Source organism: Jaculus jaculus, chromosome X, assembly GCF_020740685.1.
Source record: "Jaculus jaculus isolate mJacJac1 chromosome X, mJacJac1.mat.Y.cur, whole genome shotgun sequence".
In the NCBI taxonomy this organism is placed as follows: domain Eukaryota; kingdom Metazoa; phylum Chordata; class Mammalia; order Rodentia; family Dipodidae; genus Jaculus; species Jaculus jaculus.
The window spans coordinates 34,668,323-34,693,290 of NC_059125.1; the positions used below are offsets into that span (position 1 = coordinate 34,668,323).

The 24,968-nt window shown below is 39.7% G+C and overlaps 1 protein-coding gene across 3 annotated transcripts in view; it reads left to right on the forward strand.

Annotated features, from left to right (window-relative positions):
- Positions 1-24,968, forward strand: part of Map7d2 (MAP7 domain containing 2) — a 171,844-nt gene that overhangs the window by 102,933 nt on the left and 43,943 nt on the right. For all 3 annotated transcript variants that reach the window (XM_045140357.1, XM_045140355.1, XM_045140356.1), the window contains 3 exons: positions 1,240-1,367; positions 17,053-17,576; positions 18,142-18,274. In XM_045140357.1, the coding sequence (XP_044996292.1) occupies positions 1,240-1,367; positions 17,053-17,576; positions 18,142-18,274 (785 nt within the window). The remainder of the gene's footprint in view (positions 1-1,239; positions 1,368-17,052; positions 17,577-18,141; positions 18,275-24,968) is intronic.

The following is a 24,968-nucleotide window of genomic DNA, read 5'->3' on the forward strand; positions in this document are numbered from 1 at the left end:
CAGATACTATCCACATAAGCCAGATGTAATAGGTGGTGGTGCATGCATCTGGAATTCATTTGCAGTGGCTAGAGGCTCTGGAGCACTCATTTATTCCCCATCCCCTCTCATATATACATAATGTCTGCTTCTTTCTCTCATATAAATTAAACATTTTTAAAAACTACCATATCACCACTGGATATTTTGGGGTTTGTTCATTAGTTATTTTTAAAATATATTTTATTTATTAGAGAGAGAAAGAGGCACAGAGAGAGTTAATGGGTTCACCAGGGCCTCCAGCCACTGCAGACGAACTCCAGATGTATGTGTCCCCTTGTGCATCTGGCTTATATAGGCCCTAGGGAATTGAACTAGGGTCCTTTGGCTTTGTAAAAAAAGGCCTTGGCCACTAAGCTACTCTCCTGCCATATCTTATCTTAGTTCTAGCTTGATTTTTTCAGTGTCCTGCAACCAAAGCATGTGTTATCATCTTTTGTAGTTTTTGTCTTTGTAGTTCTGTGGATCAAACCCAAAACCCTTATACATACTGGGCAAGTATTCTGCCAGTAAGCTTATATCCTCAACCCTATTAAATATTTTGTAATAATATACATTCTTTTCAAGTTCACTGTGACCCTGAGATTCTCAAAATAGAAGTAAATTCTGACTCTTAGATTTTGCTATAGGATGGATTATTTGTGGAATGAGGCTGTCATTTGTAGGTGTGGGGGGCCAAGTGAGGATTTGCTGCAGAAAAGTGTGGTAGGGAGAGAAGAGAACTAATGCTGGTAAAGTCTTTTCTGTTGGCTGGCTCCTTATTGTCCTTTTACTTCTATCAAGACATGTGAAGGAGAAGATATAGAGGAATGGGTATGTTGCAGTCCCCATTATACCATATGTACAAGCTCTATAACTCAGCATCTTGAATGTTATAATCACTTTCCTTGCCTATAAATCTGTTGTAGTGAGTGTATATCTTTGTACTCTTTTTAGTTCCCATATGTACAGTACCGTAAAATGGTTCCCTTGCTTCTACTGGATGATTTGAATGTGATGACCCCATTATATCACAAATCTTTACAAAGATTCCTATCACGTATCTTTATATCAGTCCCTCTTAAAGAAAGCTACACATCACTTCCATTCAGCCCTTCTTTAAAAAAGCTGCACATCACTTCCATTCAGGATAGTTTTAGAAATTGTAGAATTGTATTATCAGTCATGATTTATGGCTGTGGTATTCTCTGCTTCCTACAGATGGAAAAGGTGAAGAGAGGACAGCGAGTTGAAGCTTCCAATTCCACCATGCTCCCTGGATCCCCACTGAGAAGATGTGAGATTCCTGGAGGTATTCCAAAGAGGTCATCTTCTCCTGTGTTATCCAAGTAAGGATCTTATAGCAGACAGCTTCAGGTTTGCTGAGATGAACTTCCAGACCAGGCACAGTTCTGGAGGAAGGGATATTTATTGGAGTTTACAGATCCAGGGGAAGTTCCATAATGGCAGAAGAAGCTGGCCTGTTTTCATAGGACCAAACACACAAAGAGAAGCACAAGTCAAATAGCCCAAGGCCAAAAGCCACACAGCACAGCACAGAACACTTCAGGAGCTCTAGCTAGGCACACTTTACATATCTTTAGATTGAAATCTCAAACCCACCACCACACCTTAAGACCCGCTAGTGACACTGCCTCCAGCCAGGTGACTACAGATGCAAACTACAAAACACTGAATATATAGGGGGCCATCTATTCAAATTACCACACATCTCTTCCTTTTGCTATACAGTCTGATGGTTGAGAGTCAGTTTACTGGTGCTTAATGCCATCCAACATTCTGATTTCTGCTTCCCCATGAGACATGGCCAACCAGAAGGAACAATTAGGAGAAACTTTGAGTTATTTTTTTCAGTCTTTGTGTCTTCTGGATAAATGTTGGACTATTCATAGGTTTTGGCTTGATAAGTACAGGACTAATTTGCCAAAATAATATGTCCAGCATTTTCTCCTTAGGGCCTTGACTTCCAGTCACCTGTGAAAGCATTCTACTTTCTGTTCTGACTGTGCCACTATATCAAGCTGTGGATTGCAGTAATGGCATAACGCTTGAGTGCCTGCTTACCTTCTTTCCCTACCTGACATCTCAGGCCCTTTAACAGATTATCCATTATCTTCTTGCCTCTGCCTCTCCAGTTCTGGAATTGCAGGCCTACATCACCACGCCTGGCCCAAACAATATGTCTTTTTTTTTCCTTTTTATTATTATTAACAACATATTTCATTGGATACATCATGAGTTGGTACCCTTTTTTCCCTTGCCCCTGACTCAGTGGGGTTGCAGGTATTCCCTGTGGAGTTGTGGTTTATGTGTTGTGGGAGCAGCAATTTTTTTTAAACAATAAAACATAATTTTTTATGAATTGGGCAAACTCAATAGTGGAAAATATAACTAAAAACAAATTTAGCCTGGGCTAACATGAGATCCTACTTCAAAAACAAGCAAACAAAACAGAAAGAAAAGCTTCTCTAATCACAAGCGAGGACAACACTAATATATGGGTATAAACTCAGATATTTAGACCACTAATTGGTGGTCATAATATATACATTTAGCCACACAACAGTAGTAGCTTCTCTCCTAGGGCTTATAACCTTCTCATAAAGGTCATATTTATGGGGTTTTGATTAGATTTTTAGTATTAATTCCCTCCCATGAAACAGAACTCAAATCCAATCAGAGAACAGTTAGTTGGCTACCCCATAATAGACATGCCACTGATGCACTAATGGGCACATCTTTTCAACTTGGCTGGCCAGTTGTGTAGCTTTCAGGGTCCACTGCTGGTTAAGAATGTTGATGATTTTTCTCCCTCAGCAAGCTGCATAGCACTTTCCAGCATTATTGCACTAGTCAGAAGGAAGGAGATTCCAGCTTAGTTCTAGCTTAAATTTTCAGTGTCCTGAAACCAAAGCATGTGGTGTTGTTAGCAATAGGGTCTTACTATGTAGGTCTGGTGGGTAATCGTCTGTAGTTTTTTGGGGGGTGTCTCTGGGTCCTCCCTTACCAACAGCTCATTGGGAGGGAGGTATTCTACCATTGGCACTGGGATTTTATTGTAACAACCTATGGCTTCTGGGTATAGCATTATCCACCCTTACAGGTTACTTCTGGCTAAACTTTCTTCTTTAAAATTACAATGATATATTTAATTAGCTAACAAATAAATTGTTTTCTATTTTAAAAGTAGACTCTGGGGGCTGGGCAGATGGTTCTGTGGATAAAGTACTCAACACCCAAGGTGGAGTACCAGAGTTGAATCATTGGACTCCATGGGAAAAGCTATAAGCCAGAAACCATGTAATCTGTAGTCTCAGCACATACTGACAAATGATATGGGAGGCAAAGACACTAGAACTACCTGGACGCTTGTGGTGAGTATGTGAAAGAACAGCAGAGTGATAATCCTTGCCTCAAATGAGGTAATAGGTGAAGCCTGATCTGAAAGTTGTTGTTTAACCTCTAGTCGTGAACTGTGACATGTGCATGCACACACAAAGGGGCAAGCATAAAATTCAGAGTGATAGTGGCCTCTTTGAATAGGGAAGGTAGAAGATTGGGCCAGGGAGTGCCACACAGGGGTTTCCAGGGTAATATTGTCTTTCTTTTGGATTGGGTGATGAATGCATAAGCATTTGTTTTTTCATTCTTTATATCTTTATATTTAAATTTTTTTCTTTTGTATGCTCACTATTGAAGAAAGGCACAAAGGAACACTTAATATTAAAATAGTGTCACACCCCAAATAAATTCCACTCATTCTTAACTTTTCTGTGCAGATCAAGTAATATGATTTTTCTAAATTTGTTTTGGTTTAGTTTTATTTATTTATTTGAGAGCAGCAGACAGATAAAGAGGCACAGAGAGAGAGAGAGAGAATGGGTGTGCCAGGGCTTCCAGCCATTGCAGACGAATTCCAGATGCGTGTGCCCCCTTGTGCATCTGGCTAACGTGGGTCCTGGGGAATCGAGCCTCAAACCGGGGTCCTTAGGCTTCACAGGTAAGCACTTAACTGCTAAGCCATCGCTCCAGCCCAAGTAATATGATTTTTAAGGCACAATCAAAATGATGTAGCTTTGAAAGGGGACTTAGCCCCTTTGATCTCCTGTCCAGAAGTTCGAGGGAGACATGTGATTAATGATCCCTTTTTCTGTGACCTCATAAGCTCTGAAAATGCATGTTCCCTGATCTCACATAAAATAAGCTACATTAGACTGTGCATATTAATAGGATGGCCCACTTAAGAATTCAGGTTTACTTTCATTGTTTATCAGGTACTTGAGTGAGTTTTAGAAAACTAGCTTCAGTAATACTTTGAAGAAATAGATAGAGCATGGCTTTCTTTCTGTAACCTAAACTCAAGTGTGACCAAGTGGAGTCACCCAGACTGTTAGCTGTTAGCTTGAGTGTTAATACTGTCTTTACTTCCAGTTTTTCAATGTGAATATTTTCTAATGGGTTTACATTTACGGAAATAATTTCTAAGTTGATTTGGTCATTAAAAGAGGATGGTGGTCTGGATTTCTTGTTGCACAGCAGGTGTTCATTGTATGACTGTCTCGTCAATTTGAGTTGCTTAGGACAGGAAATGTTTCACATTTTAGAGCTGCTCAACTTTTGGAATATTTGCATAGATTTTTTTCCAGTTGGACATCCCTGATCTGAAAATCAGAAATCTAAAACTTTTGAGTGTTGACATGATGCTCAAAAAGCTTTAGATTTTGGAGCATAGCAGATACTGAATGCTTAACCTGTATGAATGAGTTGAGACCTTTGAGGAAAAGCAAGTTTGAGCTATCACTGGTATAACTAACCCCTGCCAAAATTTAGTGGTCTGCACACCCATCCTCCCTCCCTCCCTCCCTCCCTCCCTCCCTCCCTCCCTCCCTCCCTCCCTCCCTCCCTCCCTCTCCCTCTCCCTCTCCCTCTCCCTCTCCCTCTCTCTCTCTCTCTCTCTCTCTCTCTCTCTCTCTTTCTCTGTTTGCCTCTTTACCTCTCTGCCAAATAAAAAATATAAAACAGAAACAAGAAAATGACCTTGTTCCTGAAATAGACAGTAAAATGGTACAAAAAAATCTTAAGATTGCTTACTCTAAGTCTTATTTTCAGGAAGAGTAAAACAAAACAAAATAAAACATAGAGAGAAATGGAGGCATATGGGGAAGCCATGAATTCAGGAGAGGCAGCCAGAACTGTTATCTGGTATAGCCGTGAGATGCTACTCAGAATACCAATCTGTCTTTATCTCTTATTGGTGGAAAAAGCTATCAAAGTGAAAGAGAGTTCAGAGACAGAATCTCTAGCTGGGATAAACAAAAAAGTCTTGCAACTTGGAAGGGGTATAAAGGAGTCATAATAACCATAGACAAATTCATGATGGGTGTAATTAATTATAGGTCAGCAATGTAAGTATTTGACATTGAGGCACTGTGATTTAGGGGAATAATATTCCATGCTTTAGTTTGGCCTAATGAAATGTACAATGCCTTTATATTTGGCCATGAAGCTTAATGGACAAAGGGAAAACATGGCTATTGCATCTTCAATCCTTTACAATGAAAAGAACATGACAGATACCATATCTTTATGCATCAGGATACATACTACAGTCTACTGTATATCAGTAACGTTATAGAGACCAAATAAATTCTCCTATTAGATATTTTTGGGGGACAACTCTTACAGAGTTCTTTGCCAGAACATTCTTTCATAGAGGAGGAAAACTCCTAAGATTCAGGTAGCTCATGTTAAGAGGACCAGAAAAATCATTAATCTTACAAGACTTACTCATGAGTCCCTTCTCCAGAGTTACTCAGGAGGATTTTTCATCAGAGCTGCCTGCAAGTTGTTCAGCTTTAATGAACTGTCACCCATGTTGCTCAAGTCACCAATGGACCTATAAGTAACCCTCACCAATGCTTTTGTAAATAACCCCAGTACATTGATGTACCAAGTTGGCTTATTTGGATAGTTATTGGTGCCTTATTTTAGGTGAATAAATATTCATTCAGGTCTCCCCAGAGAAGAAATGTCATCACAACCTTAAAACAATAAGTAGTCAATGTGTGTGTAAGTTGTTTCTGAGTTGAATATCAAGATTGAATCAACTTTCATATACTATTGTCATTTTCAGCAGGCCTTTTATAAAAGACCAAAATCACCCATAGCTCAATTACTGGCCAAAGGCAAAGCATGCAGTTAGTGGAGAAGTTGTGACAAGAAGTCAGGTCTTCAGAGCTTCTCATTTTTTATGCTTTGCATCTCTCAGTAAAGAATATTTATGCTTTCTACACCAAAGTCTGTGTGAATGCTCAAAGATAGGTTAAAATCTAAAATTGCAACCAGAGCAGATGCATAATTTACCTAGTATACAAAAAAATTACCTATGAAAGTGTCATCCCAAGTTATTCCATATATGTATTCTATAAATATGATCATAGTTTAAAAGCCTTCATATATTACCATTAATACTTAAATAGGTTTGTAATATGTATTAATTATGGTATCGTGGAGCCATGATAGAGACTGTACTCTGCCAGTTATAAATGGAACAATCTGCCTGAAAATTTTTCTACATTTCACATTTATTCTTTAAAAGCGCTCCACTTAGATTTTTCTATTACACTTATTACTGTCTAGAATAGCATATGATTTCCTTGTTGATTATGTTTACTGTTTATTATTTGTCTCCTTAACTAAATTTTTTTTTTTGAGGTAGGGTTTCACTCTAGCTCAGGCTAAATTTTAATATATATATATATATATGTATTAATATATATATTATTTAATAATATAACATATGTATTATATATATTTATATATATTAATATATTTTTTTTATTGACAACTTCTATACTTACAGACAGAAACCATGGTATTTCCCTCCCCTCTCTTCCCCACTTTCCCCTTAATAACTCTGCTCTACATCATCTCCCCTCCCTCTCTCCATTAGCCTCTCTTTTAATTTGATGTCATCATCTTTTTCTCCTATTATGAGGGTCTTGTGTGGGTTTTGCTAGGCACTGCGAGGTCCTGGATATCGAGGCCAAATTCTGTCTAGACCGTTGTATGTAAGGAGTGGTAACCTTCCTTTGGTTCTTACATTCTTTCCACCACCTCTTCCGCAATAGACCCTGAGCCTTGGAGGGTGTGAGATGTTTTAGTGCTGGACACTACTCCATCCCTTCTTCTCAGCACTATGTTGCCCTTTGGGTCATCCCAGTGGTCATCACAATCTGAAAAGAAAAGCTTCTCTAACCAGAGTGAGAATAGCATTAATATATGAATATGAACATTAAGTGTAGTGCTTTCAGGGCAATTTGCTGAAAGGATTATATGCCTTTATCCAGATAAGAGCAGGCTTTATACCCCTAAGGTTCATGACCTCCCTTGCCATATGCTTTTGATTAGGTTTTCACTACCAGGCACATATTCCCTCCCATAGAGTGGACCTTCAGTCCAATTAGAGAGCAGTTGGTTTCCCCCAGAGCAGACATACCGCTATTACACTCATTCAGTCATTTGGCCTGTCTGGCCAAACTTGAGGTTTCCAGTGTTCACTGTTTTCATTGCTGATGACTTCTGTTTCCCATAAGACTGCATACAGTGCAGCTTTTTCCAGCTTTCAGTAGGCTGGGATACAGGGAGAAGGTTTTCTTCTCGGCACCAACTTGATTTCTCAGTAACTTTGCCACTCAGGCATATGTAGTCTTCAGCTATAGGATCTTACCATCTCTTTCTCACAGGGAACCAAGGGCTTTGGCAATAGTCTATAATGTATTGGAGGCAACAGGGACCTCCCTGGCCAACAACTCACTGGAAGGTATCCCATCTCAGGTACTGAAAATTTTCTAGTAACAATCTGTGGCTTCTGGATTTGCCAATATTTAAGAAAGTATTTTTTATATGTCTGATTCAGAATATCTTGAATTTTGATTGACCCTTCCCACCTTCTTTTATACAGTCTTTCCCCCTGACCTTGCTTATGCCTTTCCCTTGCCTGTAATCTGTTCTTCTACTTACATATATACAATACCATCCCTTAAGTCCTTCCGTCTCCTCCCTTCCTTATAGCCTTTTTCTAGCTTATGAACTTCTACTGCTGATTTTTGGTTCCAGATCACACACAAGTCTATACATTTGTACTTAGGATCCACATATAAGAGAGAACATGTAACATTTGGCTTTCTGAGCCTGGGTTATCTCACTTATGGTCATTTAATTGTTATCACCCAGGTTCCATTCCCATAAGCTTCTCTGGCAAACACATGGTGTGGTTATCACCTCCCACAGTTTGTTCTTTAATAAACTCTTACATTTTTACTTGATTTTTTTCTGGATAAAAGATAATTGAAAATGTTGTAATGCTGTGTCCTGTAGATGTTTACATACACCTGGTTCATATACTCACCTAGTCCATAGTCTTATACTTTAGTCTTAGCAAAGATCATTTGAGTTTAGACCAATTTTAGGCCTTTTGTTTTTACTTTCAATCTTAAGGAAAAATTGTATGACTAGAGCTAAGTTCTATACTGTTTCATATATATTTGCCTTATCATACCCATCCCTGTTACTGTCAATTATAGTTACACATCCACTCTGAATTCTCCTAGAACTATTGAGAGTAATTTGCAGGTATCATGCCCTGAAGAGCAAAGTCATTCTTTTACATACTGTCTTCAATTTCAATTTGACTGGATTTGGCATAACCTAGGAGACACACTTTGATCATGCCTATGAATGTATTTCTTCAGGTGTAACTGAAGGGAAGACCCACCGTGAATGTAAATACAACTATCCTATGGGTAGGTGTCTCAAGAAGGGGAAAAGAAGAAAGCCAACTGAACACCAGCATTCATCTCTCTCTGCTTACTGACTGTGGACAGAATGTGTCCAGCCACCTCCCTCTCTGGTTTCCACCACCATACTTTCCTTGACATGATAGGCTTCATTTATGCATTTTGATCCCAATACCCACAGTTGCCTCCCCCCCCCCACTAAAACCCTTTTTCCCATTAGATCCCCATATTACTGCCATACATTACAAGTTAGTTCTTTGGAGGGCTGGGCTAAATTTAGATTTGTCTAATGTTTATTTGAGGTTAGATTAAGGTTGTGCCTTTTGGACAGAAATCCAATGGTAGGGTTGTTGAGTTTTCCTTGGTGCCTCATACAGTGATGTAAGTTTATGGGAGAAAGTAGTGTCCATAGGTTTCCATAGGTTTTCTTTTCCTCTGTGAAGAAATAAACTTCAGAACATTAGCTAAGCTGAATTAATGCAATCACAGAACCCTCCCCCCAAGCCAATGGGTAGGTTGTGTTCACTGAAAATCCAGTATGTGGATTTCTTTGGGGTTCTGCTTTGTAATCAACTAAAGGTCAGAAGTGTGACAGGGAATTATTCTTGCTACTGTACTTATAGAGATGTTGGTACATATCTTTTGCCTGTCGTGGGAGTCTTACTAATCCTGTCCTGTGCTCCAAAAAAAGCTGCATTGAACAATTCCAGCAAACTTTGTGAATCCTGTCCCATTTTTATTGAACCTGTAAACATTGAAGTAGAGGAACTCAAAAAGCAAGACAAATAACAATGACATGAGTGACAGTGCTGTTCATATCTATTTTCCATCTCTGGAAAAAGTCAATTTCCTACCTATTTCATTAGGTTAGCATGACAATCAAATAGGCTGTGATTAAATAGGTGAAAAGGTAATTCAAAATAAAACTCTACTAAGAAGCACCCTGAGGGTTGGGGCTTAGCATTTAAAAGGTGCTTGCTTTTAAAGCCTTCCAGCCCATGTTCATTTCCTCACTACCCACATAAAGCCAGATGCACAAATTTGCACATGTGTTTGCAGTTCATTTGCAGGGGCAAGAGGCCTGGTGCATCTGTTCTTATTTTCTGTCTTTTCTCTTTCTCTTTCTCTCTCAAATAAATAAATAAAGCACTCCAAGTCCCCCTGATGAATTGATGCTTCATTTCATTTCTCAGCTAAAATACCCATTTCTAGGAAATTGAATAAAAAAAAAACAGCTTTGACAGACTTCCTTTGACTTGGAGTAGTATGAGCCAACCTGTCCATCAAGCCATGGGACCTGCCAGATCAACATGTTCACCACTGCCTTGTTCAAGATGTCCTCCTCTTGCATAGTAGCTATCAAGATTTCTAAATCAATATTAACAAGTGGTGAAGCAATATGAGCTTGAAACTCTATATATAGATAAAATTGGGAACTTCAAAGATTATATTTTATATTTTGATTGCCCGATATACATTTCTGTAGCATGAAAGTCATGTGCGTGTCTATGTATTCCTACTGTATTTATTAGTCAAGAGCTGGGATATGAGAATAAACAAGACTTCTTGAGTTTTATCCCAAATAATTCATCCTTCCTTTTTAGGTAAAAGTTATTTTAAATTGTGTGGTCATGAATAGTGTCCCAGTTTTACTTAAAATAGAACCTCACAATATGTGGTGTGAATTGAAAGTCCATGTGATCATTCTATTAAAGCAAGTTGAAGCAAGGCTGCTTATGGTCAACCTGACTTGAGGCTGTCAGAACTTCCCTCACCATGCCAGTCAGGTTTTTTTCTTGTTTCCTTGGGATTGCAATCCTGTCACAGAATTCCTCCTACTTACATGTATTTGAAAGAATCATTAGGCTTCTGCAACAAGATGGTATGATTTAATCACTGCATCAATTACTTTCTTTTTGCTGGATAAAATGCTGAACCAGAAGCAGCTTAGCCTAGGGAACAAAAATCATTTATTTTGGCTTACATTTTGAGGGGAAAGTTCATCACGGTGGGGAAAGCATGGCAGGAACAAATAGCCAGTGGCACATCCTCATGGAGGAAGTAATGACGGAGCCAATAGAACTAAGCTGTAACACTTTGTGGCCCATTTCCAGTGACATTCTTATACCAACAAGGCTCTGTCTCCTAAAGGTTGCACCATCTTCTCAAACAGTGCCACCAACTGAGGATTAAGCATTCAAACATATGAATCTATGGGAGACATTTTACATTCAGACCAGCACAATCATGCTTCTTTTGCCTTTTATAAAGTGAGCTTTTTAAAGCAGATATATCATGTTGGCATTCTGATTGTGGCTTATAACTGCTAAGGTTGTAACCCATTCACTCGCTACATTATTTTTCTTCGTGCTGTGACAAAATATCTGGCAAAAACAACTGAAGGAAGGAACAGTTTAGTTTGGTTCACAGATTGAGGGTACAATCAATCATGGTGGGGAAGTCAGGCAGCATGAGCATGAGACAAGTGGTCACATTGTATTCAGTCAGGAAGCAGAATGACTAAGTTCATCCCTTAGCTAGCTTTCTTCCTTCTTTTTCAGTCAAAGGCCCAAGTCCATGAAATGGTGCCACCCACATATAGTGTAGGTCTTCTTCAGGTAAACCTTCCTGGAATTAATCCCAGGTGTGTTTCCATGGTGTCTCTAAATCTAATCAGGTTGACAAAATTAACCATCGCAGCCTTCTTACCTGCTCATCCCAATTCTGGTGAGAGTAGTATCTGCAGATAAGCTCCTCAGGTGGGCCAGTGCATTGCAGTCTGCCTGAAGCAGGGTCTACTTCTTTCCATACTAATTAAATAATCCCAGAGTGAATGCTCCCTGCACATCCCATCAAGAGAACTAGAATGAGCAGGATGTTCATGGCCAACACCTTGCTCAGTCTTGCCAATGAGAAAACTCATACCTTACTCCTTGAGGAGGGAGGTGAGGCTCAAGAACAGCAGTTTTTGCTAGTCCTTTTGATGTAAGAAATAGCTCCTTAATATGAATCAAGATAAAATTGCTTGTGGGAAGGGAAAATGTTTCTGTCCGTATCAGCCACCAGGACATAGCATCTTTCCTATGGCTTCTCTCACCAGGTCCCATATCTGTTTCCTTCCCTTACAGTGTTTTGGACTTAAGGCATATACCCACATAATGTTTCAGGGAGCAAGTAAAATGTGTTGATCTTGGCCAAGCATTAGACCAAGTCTCCTTCAGATACCTTTACTGTGGTTATGACAAAGTGAGTGTTGGGTTTATCACTATGGACATTGTGTACCTTAGTAAACCACTGTCATACTGAGTAGGCAGAGAGGCTTTTAGGGGTAAGGACAGCACAGAATCTGCCTGGTTAACAGTGTCCTTACAATCTTTGATGACAGCAATAGAGAAAGGTGTGGCTAAGTAAAAGACCATGTTTGTATACATTCTTTGAACCCAGATAGACGTTTTGCAGCTCTTTGAAAAAATTATGGAGCACTAGCAACATGAGACCACAGACAGAATGCTTTCTCCAGCTACAATTCATCTTCCTGGTTTTGGTTTATTAGTGTGTGCATGCACACATGTGCCATGTTGTACATGTTTTGGGGTCAGGGGACAACCTTGAGGTTTTGATCCTTGCCTCATACCTTGTTTGAGACAGGAGTCTTTCTTGTTTTTCCCTCATGAATTCTAGATTAGCTTCAAGATTCTCCTGACTCCAGCTCCCATTCCCATATGTGTGTTGGGGTTCCGGAGCTCCAAACTTAGCTTATCAGCCTTATATAGAAAGCATTTTTAATCATTGAGCCACCCCAAGCCATGGTTCATTATTTTTTTTTAATTTTCTGAGACAACTTCTCACATTTCTGGGCTGGAGAGAGGGCTTAGCAGTTACGGCACTTGCCTGCAAAGCCAAAGGACCTCGGTTTGATTCCCCAGGACCCATGTATGCCAGATGCACAAGATGGCACATGCATCTGGAGTTTGTTTGTAGTGTCTGGAGGCCCTGATGCACTCATTCTCTCTCTCTTTCTCTCCCTCCCTCCCTCTCTCTCTCTCCCCCCCCCGCCTCATTCTGTCTCTCAAATAAATAATTAAAATAAAATAATTTTTAAAAATTCACATTCCTAGCCGGGCATGGTGGCACACGCCTTTAATCCCAGCACTCGGGAGGCAGAGGTAGGAGGATCACTGTGAATTTGAGGCCACCCTGAGACTATGTAGTGAATCCCAAGTCAGCCTGGACTAGAGTGAAACCCTACCTCAAAAACCAAAAATTAAAAAAAAAAATTCACATTCCTGCTTCAGCCTCCTGAATGCTAACATTTTCAGAGTGCACCAACAGGCTTACTGTATACTATTTATTGGAAAAAAAAAAAAAGACATGCTGGAGTTCTGGTGACTCCAAATTCAGGCTTATCTACCACTGCAACACAAGGAGCAGTACAGAGTTGCAAGAAGTAGTTGAATAGTTGTGGGCTCAACCTCAGCTCCATTGTTTAGTTGCCCATGCCAATTTAATTTGTAAAGTGACTAGATCATTAGTACATATATCACTATGCTTTTCTATAACTAAAAGACACATATATGCATACACAAACATGCATGCATACATGCTTGACAGCTCTGTGGCTGGTGTAGACAACATTTAGTAAACATGGTTATATCGGGGGGCATATTTGAACTCTGTACGGTCAAGAAATGGACCCTCATCTGACTTTGTTAAAGGATTCATGGACTGAATCATAAAAGCGCTCATATATTATCTTTTGAGCCAAGGATGTCAGGAGCCTGTAAGTGTGGAAGTTCCTTCATTTCTTCTCTATCTCCCTCCCTCCCTTCCTTCCTTTTTCTTTTTTTTTCTTTCTATCTCAAATAAATTAAAAAAATTAAAAATAGGATTGAGTCAGGTATCAGGATGCATGAATACCTTTAATCCCAGTACTGGGAAGGTGGAGTTAAGGAGATCAGGAGTGCAAGGTCATCCTTAGCTACATAGTGAATTGAGATCAGTTTGGGTACATGAGACCCTGTCTCTATGTCCCTATGATTTTTTGAATTTCTCTGCCATCTGTTGTGATGTTACCTTTTTCATCTCTAATTTTATTAATTTGTGTCTCTTCTCTCTTTCTTTTGGTCACATTTGCTAAGGGTTTATCAATCTTGTTTATCCTTTCAAAGAACCAACTCTTTGTTTCATTGATTCTTTGGATTATTATTATTTTTTGTTTCTATTTCATTAACTTCTGCCCTAATCTTTATTATTTCTTCCCATCTACTGATTTTTGGTTTGCCTTGTTCTTCTTTTTCCAAGGCTTTAAGGTGAAGCATTAGGTCACTTACTTGCGACCTTTCTAATTTCTTAATATAGGCACTTAAAGCTATAAATTTACCTCTTAGGAATGCCTTCATTATGTCCCAGAGATTTTGGTATATTGTGTTGTCATTATCGTTTGATTTCCTTCTTGATTTCTTCATTGACCCATTTCATCATTTAGTAGTGTGTTGTTTAATTTCCGTGATATTTTTGTGTATGCTCTATAGCCTTTCTTGCTATTGATTTGTAGTTTGATTCCATTGTGGTCAGATAGAATGCAAGGAATTATTTCAATTTCCCTGTATTGTCAAGATATGCTTTGGATCCTAATATATGGTCTATTTTAGAGGATGTTCCATGTGCTGCTGAAAAGAATGTATATTCTGCAGAATTTGGATGAAATGTCCTGTAGATATCTGTTAGGTCCATTCCTTCTATGACCTCATTTAGTACAGATGCCTCTCTGATTATTTTTTCCCAGGATAACCTGTCAATTGATGAGAATGGGGTGTTAAAGTCACTCAGTACCACTGTATGTGGTGTTATCTGTGACCTTAATTCTAATAGCATTTGTTTGATGAACTTGGGGGCCCCCATGTTAGGTGCATATATGTTTAGGATTGTAATGCCCTCCTGTTGGAGGGTGCCTTTAATCAATATAAAGTGTCCTTCCTTATCTTTCTTAACTAATGTTGGACTGAAGTCTACCTTGTCAGATATTAGGATAGCAACCCCTGCTTGTTTTCTAGGCCCATTTGCTTGAAACACCATTTTCCAACCTTTCACCCTAAGATAGTGTCCATCCTTTGTAGAAAGGTAGGTTTCTTGGAGGCAACAAATTGAAGGATCCTGCTTTTTAACCCAGTCTGCAAACCTATGTCTTTTGGTTGGGGCATTGAGGCCATTGATATTAAGAGATAATATTGAAAGGTGTATATTTATGTTTGCCATTTTTTTGTAGTTCTTCTGGTTTTACTTTTGCTCTCTTGTTAATTAGTATTTGAGTATTGTTTGTTTTTTACCGGTTCCTTATATGCTTTTCTTTATCTTCAGCATGGAGGATCATTTCAAGTATTTTCTGTAGAGCTGTTTTTTTCTTCAAATACTCCTTTAGCTTGCTTTTTTCATGGAATGTCCTTATTTCTCCATCTACTTGAATGGATAGCTTTGCAGGATAAAGTAACCTTGGTTGACAGTTATCTTTCAGGACTTGGAATACATCACTCCATGCCCTTCTGGCTTTTAAAGTTTGTGTTGAGTAATCTGCTGTAATCCTGATAGGCTTGCCTTTGTAGGTAACTTGATTTTTCTCTCTGACTGCTTTCAATATTTTTTCTTTGGTTTGTGTGTTTGGAAGTTTGATTATAATATGGCAAGAAGAGGTTCTTCCCAGGTTTTGTCTGGCTGGTGTTCTAAAGGATTCCTGTATCTGCATTGGTACCTCTTTCCCAATTTGGTGGAAGTTTTCTTCTATGATTTTGTTGAGAGACCCTGTCTCTAAAAAGCAGAATCTAGGTTGGGGGAAATAGGAAGGAAAAGGTATATAAGTGCACCTATAAATAACCACATGGTTGCTGATCTGTCTCAACAGCTTCATCCCTTAAGGATTGTAGGAGACCCCAAGTATAGCACCTAAGCCAACTGAGTACAATAGCAGAGAGAATAGTCAAAGCACTATCTACATAAATGAGGTGTCTTAGGTTAGGAGTGACTCCAGGCCTCATGGAATGATAACACAGGAATGTCAATTTAATTTGACCAGTATAAAAAAATCTTTCCTGTGGTTAGAGTTGTCTATCAGGTAAACAGATTGCCATGAAAAGGGAGATAAGCCTACTGTGGAAAGCACTTTTTTTTTCTTTCAAGATAGAGTCTCAGTGTATAGCCCTAGATGGCTTGGAACTAGACAGACCCAGGCTGACCTTGAACTTGCAATAATCCTCTTGCCTCAGTCTATGGAGTGCTGGGCATATAGGTATGAGCTCCTGTGTTACTCTTGTTGTTGTGACAAATACCTGATGAAAGCAACTTAAGGGAGGAAGGGCTTATTTTGGCTCACACTTTGAAGGATACAGTCCATCATGGTAGGAGAGACATGGTGGCAGGAACAGGAGGCAGTTGGTCACATTGCATCTGCATTCAGAAAGCAGAGAGTGATGAGTGCTTGTGTTCAGCTAGCTTGCTCTTTTTATGCAGTACAGGACCCCTAGTGCTTGTAATGGTGCAGCACATCCACATTTAGTGTGCATTTCCACTTCAATTAATCTAATGTAAAGGAAAAGGATTTGATTTGGCTCACAGATTTGGAAGCAGGGTTATCTTCAAGAGCATGATATCCATATTGTTTGAGCTTCTGGTAAAGAACCCATGCTTCATAGTAGAAAAGAAGGACATATGGTGAAGGTCATATGTGTGTGAGTTAGGGAAGGCTGACCCACATTAGAACTACTGTCCTTGTGGTACATAGTTAGTCCAAACCCTTAATATAGTTTCAGAGAACTAATACAGTATTTACTTGACCTAATCTCTTCCTACCATGAGCAAACTTTCTTAAAGGTCTCACTATACTTCAGTATCCTTACATTGGGGATTTGTCTTTCAGCACATGAATCTTTGGTAAACTAACCATATCCAAGCCAGATTACCATCCTTAACATTGTCGCATCACATATGTGAATTAGGACATAGTATCACAATCTGGGTTTTTTAATAGACTTGTCCTACAAGGACTATCTTACAGATACTGTATGTTTCTGTTTGGGTAACTTTTGAGCATGTGCTCAGCCTTACATTTATCCTCCAAACAATTGAAACTTGAAATTACTCAGCTTTTTGAAACCAGATTATCTTTAGGAACAGAGATGTATGGTCAAGCCCAATAATCATCTTACACATTGTTTTTGTTTTCCAGGACAATGTCAAAAGCATATCCACAGTCTCCAAAGACAGGGAAGTCACAGTTCATAGGGTCTCCAGTGAAGTATCGCTTTCCCCCCATTCCTAATGAAGAAGCACTCAGGAAGAAAGAGAAAGAGAAGAGCAATAAGGAAAGGGAAGATGCCTCAGATCATCAGTTCACTGGCCTACACAAAGATGAAACCTTAGAGAAGCACATAGCTGACAAGCAAACGACTGAGAAGTATGTTACAGATAAGCAAGCCAGTGAGAAGCAAGTGGCTGACAAGCATGCCAGAAAGAAGCACATGGCAGACAAACAGGCCACAGAGAAAAACAACACAAATGAGAAGTATGTAGTAGAAAAGCAAGCCACTGAGAAGTATACAACCCAAAAGTATGTGGCTGACAAACAGGCCACTGAGAAGTATACAGCTGACAAGCATGTGGTAGACAAACATGCCACAGAGAAGCACACCGTTGAGAGGCACATGGCTGACAGACATACTGCCACTGGGGTGAAGGCTGAGAGCAGTGCAGGTAAATTTTTTCTTTGTTGATGTTGCCACTGGGTCTTGACTTTCCCCACTTGATGCTCCCTCTTTCCTAATCTATATGCCATTGCCTCATGTTTGGGGGGAGAGAGGATTTTTTCCCGTGACAACTTCATCCCATCATACTACTTTCTTAGGCTTGCATATTATGCCTGAGTTCTTCTAAATCACTCTTTCTGAGGAGACTTTGGAGTGTAGTCATACACTTATGGAACCTCACAAGAGTGCTAAGATAGGCTGCATCTAGCCAGCACCTGCACCTTCTGCAAGAGAAGGCTGGTCTTCTTTTACTCCCTAATGCCATTGGGATGCAGTGAGTTCGCCCTAATCATGGCTTGTGTCTTTGTTGTCCTCCACCCTTACTGGATAATTAATGCATTCAGGGTCATAGCTGGCTCATTGTAGCTTCTTCCTGCTCAGTGGCTAATTGTAACACTGTCTTGGCAGTATTTTCCATCACCTCACTGGGTTAGATAATTTTGTGCCCACTGCTGTGTGGGTGGAATTATGTTTATATCCTTTATTTTTTCTTGTTGCCTCTTCTCTGATAGCCTTAGGGAAGCCCACAGCAGGCACGACTGATGCAGGAGAGGCTGCAAAAATCCTGGCTGAAAAGAGGCGCCAGGCTCGGCTGCAAAAGGAACAGGAGGAGCAAGAACGACTGGATAAGGAAGAACAAGAAAGGTATCCAGGTGCTCCAAGTTGTGGCAAGATCCGATGTATAACCTAGGTTGGAAAGATTAGTTTGCCTTTCTTTTTTACAATTTTGGTGTTACCAAAACCTGAAGAATCTATAGGAACCTAGAATGCCTGACTACATGGAAGGTGTTTAGGAGGCTGCGTCTTCTATTAGAAGTCATTAACAGTAGTGGAACTTTGCTTTTTTCAGAGGACCTACGAACTTATAGTTTCTGCATCTAAATGTTACAGATACCTCTCTTTCTCCTCTTGGACTTTAGACCCGGCATATCTAATAGAGATGTCAGAGTAGTTTGAGGTTTGTTTGTAGAATGAATCTCTCTGGAAAGACAGAAGGTTCTGAATGTAGACATTCTGATTTGGCTTGACAAATTGTTTTCTCCCAAGTGATTCTAATTCGTGCACAAAGTTAGGGATCAAAGAGAGTTGGTCTAGGTCCCTTAGATTAGTAGTAAAGGGAACCAACCTCATAGCCCATGAGCATTGAGATATGAGGAAGTCATATCCTGAAGCAGGACAAAATATGTCATTTCAGTGGTCCTTATATTTTGGGAAGTATCAGAAACATTCAGAGAACACAGTGAAAATGCACTGACCCAAGCCTCATCCTGTTTTAATAACTCACCAATGTTTTAAAACCACTGTGGTAGTTTTGATAGTTTGAGGGCACTTTGTTGCAGTTCAGACAGTCCTGTCTTTTGTGTATTTTATATTCAGAGATGGGATGCCTATTAAAAGGCAAGGTCGATTTTTATCACTAAATTGATCCAGTACCAAGTAGAATATGACATGACAGGAAGCAAGCAGTGCTGTAGCACTTCAATGCTGGCACTGAAATTTAAATTATAAATAATAGAACACCATAGACATCCTTTTGTGACCTTAACACGTCTGCAATTTCTGGTTAAAGGTTTTCTGATCTATTTTAAAGTGTGGGGATCAGTCCCTTCTTTAAATTCTGTACTTCTCTGTTTATTTTCTTTTACTAGCCTTTTGGTTGGTATGGACCAGTTTTGTTTTCTCTTGTGTATTCAGGATGGCTTGGGTTGGGTGTAGGTTGTGAGAAGAGAAAGTCACAGGTGATGCTAGAGCATAGGTCTTCAAATAACAGGCCTTGGTAATGACGTATACTCTGAGCAGATGAGTGGCATAACTGTTACTGTGTAATTAGAAAAAGGAAGTTCTTTACCTTCCAGATGCTGCCCTCTTCCTCCTATTTCCTTCACAGCTCTAGAAAGAAAGATTATACTTCCTGCCTTTCTTTCCTTAACTCAAATTCTTTAAACTTCACAGCCTCCATTTTCCTTCATTGCTGGACTTTGCTTTGGCCATGTCAAGCTTCCCTTGCTCCTCTGGTCTCCTGACTCTCACCTGTTAAATCCTATTAAATGTTTCTTGAACTCTCAACCCTCAGTCCTTAACCAACTTCTTACCTGGCAAGCCCACCATGAACAGTGTTGCTTGCTCTACTATTTTTCATGCCATCCTGCCTGTGTCCTCTGGCTTCCAAAGATTTAGAGCTGACAGTTCATACAACACTTTCACATTTGACCTTTTCATCTCCCTTCCTGTCCTTATTTTCCCTTTGTCTCTTTTTTATCATCTATTTCTGAAATTAAATGTAGATTATTTTGCTCACCTTCCACATTTTCTAGAACACATTGAAGATTTATGAATCTGTGCTCATGGCTTGTGTTCAGTCTAGAGCTTCACTGTCTAATTCCATATCTCCTACATATGTGGCTATCAAAATGTAAATTGAGGAAAATAGTGTCCCATTGTTTTTGGTTTTGAGAGTGATGGAGCCTTTCTCAGTTCTGGATAGGGTTAACTTAGGGATCAGAGTGCTAGACATTCAAAGATCACCAAAACTGCCCAAGTCAGTGGCTCTCAAGTTCTTGTCTTGAGATCTGTGAAGAATGACCCTTCTACTATGTCATTCTTCCCTTTCCATCCTTGTTTGCATCCTACCAGTTACTAGGTAAGTCCTCATTGGCTCTTAGGTTAGCATCTGTTTTATCCTTGCTTCTCAAGCACTTGTTGGCTCAACTATACTGTGTCTTTGGCATCCCAGCTGAAGGCCTACCTTACTCTGCATCTTCCTGACCTTTGAACAATATCCATGCTGTGTCCACAGTGACCTTTCTTACATTATTGTCCTACTTCTATCCTTTAACAAACTAGTGACCCTCCCTGACCTCAGGATCTATTAAAACCCACCAGTAGGCCTTCAAAGCTTGGCATGGACTCCCTATCCCTCTGCTTTCTCTCCCTCTAGGTGCTAGCCTACAAACCACTGTAGTTTGTTGCATTTTGTATTTCCACACCACCAAAGCTATGTTTTTGCTGTTGACCCCACCTGGACCTATGATCCTTCTTTCTGAAGGTGCAGGTCACCATTCTTTTGTAACTTTTCTGGACCTGTAGTGGGGTCCTCTCTGTTGTATCCTCTGAGTCCAGCTACCAGCTGACTATCACAGTCTCATTTGTCTACAAGCCTCTCTTTCTTGAAAGCCTTAGATCATTGGTGTCTAGACGAAAACGAAGAGGATCAACTAAGAAGCCATCACAGCAAAGGGTTAAGGGGACATAAGGGCTAAAGTTTCATGGTAAGGGCTGACCAATGGGAGTCTATAGGCTTGGACAAGTCAAAATCAATGGTAAATTTGAGGGATGTTATGTGAAAGTTTGATGGACTGAGGAGTATGGTACATCAAATGGCAGCTAACAGAGAGGTAGGGGAATAGGTTTGAAAGGCTAAAAATTATCCATCTGATTTTACATAAGCTAAGGTACCTGCAGAATATAACAGAGGTTGAAAATGAAATGGAAGCCTGGTCCTAGGTAAAGGTGAGATGAATATACTTAACCAAAATCAGTTTTCCTCTTTTTTTTTGCCAGAATGTGAAGCTTTCATAGTACCACATGCAAGGTGAGAAAGGAAAATACCAGACAGCTTGGAGCTGGAACACAAAGGACACCTCTTGGAATAAGATCACCCTCACATCTGTTTTGTGTTTAGGGTCAATAGTTAAAAACCATAGAGATGTGATTACCAGTTGGTAGGGTATAGAAAAATAAAGATACTTGAACCAAAATGTGGAGAGCTCAGTTATTGATCAGCTGGTGAGGAAAACACTGTCCAACTTGGGGTAGAGGGAACTTCCCTTCATGGAATGACTTACCAAGTGTTCTATCTAGTAGGCCCTAAGAAAAGCAAAAGTTGGTCCAGTCCCAACTAGCTGTGATATCAGCTCCCTCAGAAGCTCGCATAGCAGGCCCCAGCCTGGATGGCTCAAAATATACAGCGGAATTCTTGGAGTTGGGGCAAGCAACCTTACACCCTGGATCCACTCTAGGAGAAGGCACAAGCAGAAACTAGAAAGCAAGAAATCTTATTTAAGTTCCAAAATAGATCACATGAAATCACATTAAGAAATTAAAATAGGGGCTGGAGAGATTGCTCAGTGGTTAAAGGTGCTTTCTTGTAAAGCCTGATGGCCTGAGGTTCAGTTCCCCAGTACCCACCTAAAGCCAAATGCATAAAGTAGCTCATGCATTTGGAGTGTATTTATAGTGGCTGGAGGTTCTGGCATGCCCATGCTTTTCTTTCTCTCTCCCTACCCCCTCTCAAATAAATAAATAAATAAATAAATAAATAAATAAATAAATAAAGATTTTGTTTTCTAAGACAGGGTCTCACTCTATCCCAGACTGACCTGGCACTCACTCTGTAGTCCCAGGCTCCCCTTAAACTCACAGCAACCCTCCTACTTCTGCCTCCCAAGTGCTGGGATTAAAGGTGTGTGCCACCATGCCCAGCCAAATAAAGATATTTTTAAAAATTAAAAAAGAATGGCACATGTGTCTGGAGTTCATTTGCAGGGCTGGAGATCTTGTATACCCATTCTCTGACTCTGTCTCTGTCTCTCTCTCTAAATAAATAAATAAATAAGTAAACTTTCTAAAAGAGAAAAAGTTAAATGTAGCCTGTTATTCCTGTAGTCAATTCCACTGCTAGGAATTCATCCAACATGAGAAAAACACACTTCAATCCAAAGACTAATGCAAGAACAGTCACATCACCTTTGTAATGATCCAAAACTGGAAACAATTCACATGTTAATCAACAGGAAAATAGGAGAATTTTTATATGTACATGCAATATATAATAGCAGTACTTGGCACTGAAAGCAAATAAACCATTGAGACATATAACCTTGATGAATCAAAAAAAAATACACTGAAAGAAAGAAACCAGACAGCATATGCACATGCACTTGAATTTTACATAACATTGTAGAAAATGTTAATTAATCTATAGTGAAAAAAAGCAGATCAAGTGATTTAGTGGTCTCTTGGATTTGAGTGGGAGAGAAGTAGGAAGGAGGAATTATAAAAAAAAACTCCCTAAAATTTTGAGAGCAATGACTATGTACATTATCTTGATTTGTGACATAAATATATATAATTCCATGTTAAAGTAGTTTACTATGTATCATTAGTATCTCAACAAAGCTGTTTAAAATGCAATAAAATAAATGAAATAAAAATAAAATAAATGTTCCCTCTATTTCCCCCCCAAAAAAAATTAAAAAAGAAACTAAAATACTGCTAGGGGCTCACATCAAAGAATATTCAAGTAAGGCAATCAATGGTGGGGTCATATAGCCAAAATGAAGCTCAGTGTTCAAATGAGAGCCCCAGGCCTGGAACTGGAATCAGAGGTCCCCAGCTGCTCACACTTCTTCTCACTTGCTGATGATACATTAGCTGATAGTTTGGAGTATAAGGTAGGACAGATAGGAACCCTCTATTGTGGGGCAGTAAGGTGTAGACAGGAGGAGGAGACAAGACAGCATGGCTTCAGGTAGCTGGCCATGAAGAGGACCTTAGAGGAGGCAGGTTCATTACTAGAGACATCTCTGAGACATGTTTGTGTTAGACTACATTGGTCTTGGAGTTTAGGAGATGAGCATAGACTTGGAGATAATTAATTGAGAAAGACATGAAGCAGCCTGAAAGAAGTAAGAGGTGAAGACATCGAATATAAGGTTCCATGGTCACAAGTTGAAAGCAGGTAAGAGAGGACTGAAGAGGATAGCTTGTGATGCCCAAGATCTGAGTATTGTAGACCATGGAAAGTTGGGTGTGGGAGAGTAAAACAGGCATTGAAAAGAACAAAAGCTAGCAGGAGAAACACAAGTAATGAGGAAAGCATGGAATTCATAGTGGCATTTATAATCCTTTGCATCTTAAGCAGGGGAAGAAATGAAAATTTCCTCAGCAATAATTTCATGAAAGAGTGAAGTTTAAGCTCAGATTAGGTAACCCAGTCTTCTCTAAAGTGATTAGTAGTGATTAGCATAATGAAGGTTGAGAGAAGTCAACAATTTAGACTATAGGTAATCCAAGGGATAGGATTAAAATGTGGCAGCTGATGGGGCTGGAGAGATGGCTCAGCACTTAAGGTACTTCCCTGTACAGCCCAGTGACCCAGGTTCAGTTCTCCACTTTACGTATAAAGCCAGATGCACAAAGTGGTACTTGCATCTAGACTTTGTTTACAATGACTGGAGGCCCTGGCACACCCATTCTCTCATTCTCATTCTCTCTGTGTTTCTTCCTCTCTCTCTGTCTCTCTTTGCAAATAAATAAAAACAGATTTGAAAATGTGGCACTGAGATTGAGAAGGACATGACCAATCAGCTTTATTTATACCTATAACCATACTGGAAAGCCCAGAGGAACAGCATGAGTAGTCCTAAGGAACACCCACTGTAGGTAATGGGCAACAGAGTGACCTCTGTGCCATCAAATAAATGCTCAAGAGGGGATTGGAAGCCTGGGGGACCACTGAGAGAAGAGGCCAGAAATTATGCTCACTAGTTCTCTAACAAATCTGAATGATGGGGTAAGATCAGATCAAAGAAAATCTTGATGATCAAGAAAAAATGTTAAGATGACAACTTTAAAGTACATAGAAATATGTTCAAGGCCAAACATGTCAGTTATGTGAGCAAGATATGACAGTGTTTAAGGTTATAAAGTGCTAGAGGTTGAGAGATGGGGTCAACATACGAAGACCCTCACCATTGGCTAGTGGTAAGGACAACGGACATACCTATTAAATGCTAAGTTATGACAATGGTGCACTTTTCTTGTACTTTCTCCTTGGTAGGGAAAGAGAGCTGGGCTTTGGTGGGGATGCTAAAAGGATCAGAGGATGATAGAACTGCTTTTAGGTCTTGTAAACTCTGGAAAGCTTAGTGAAAGGCCAGAGGTGTTTCAAATATGAAGAGAAGCCAGAGTGTGGAGAGAACTTAATAAGGATACAAAGGTTGTGAGCTATGGGTGAACTACAGTAGAGGGCTGATGGGGAAAAGAATGAAGAAATATTCCCTCTGTTCCTTAAGCAGGGAGAGAAATAATGTTCGTACTTGGAGAGGATTGCAAAGTGCCTGGTTTCACATGGAAAGGCGGGGGAGGGGTGTTTGTGCTATTTTTTTTATCTAGTTTGGGGTAAGTGAGGTATAGTGAAGGGATGGGATTTCCATGGAAAAGATAAACTGAGGCTGATGGGCCTGTGAGAAGGAATTTAAATTTTTGATGATAATAAGGAGATTTAGGACCACAAGGATATTACTAGCAACTCTATATGGGGATTTTGAATGCCTGA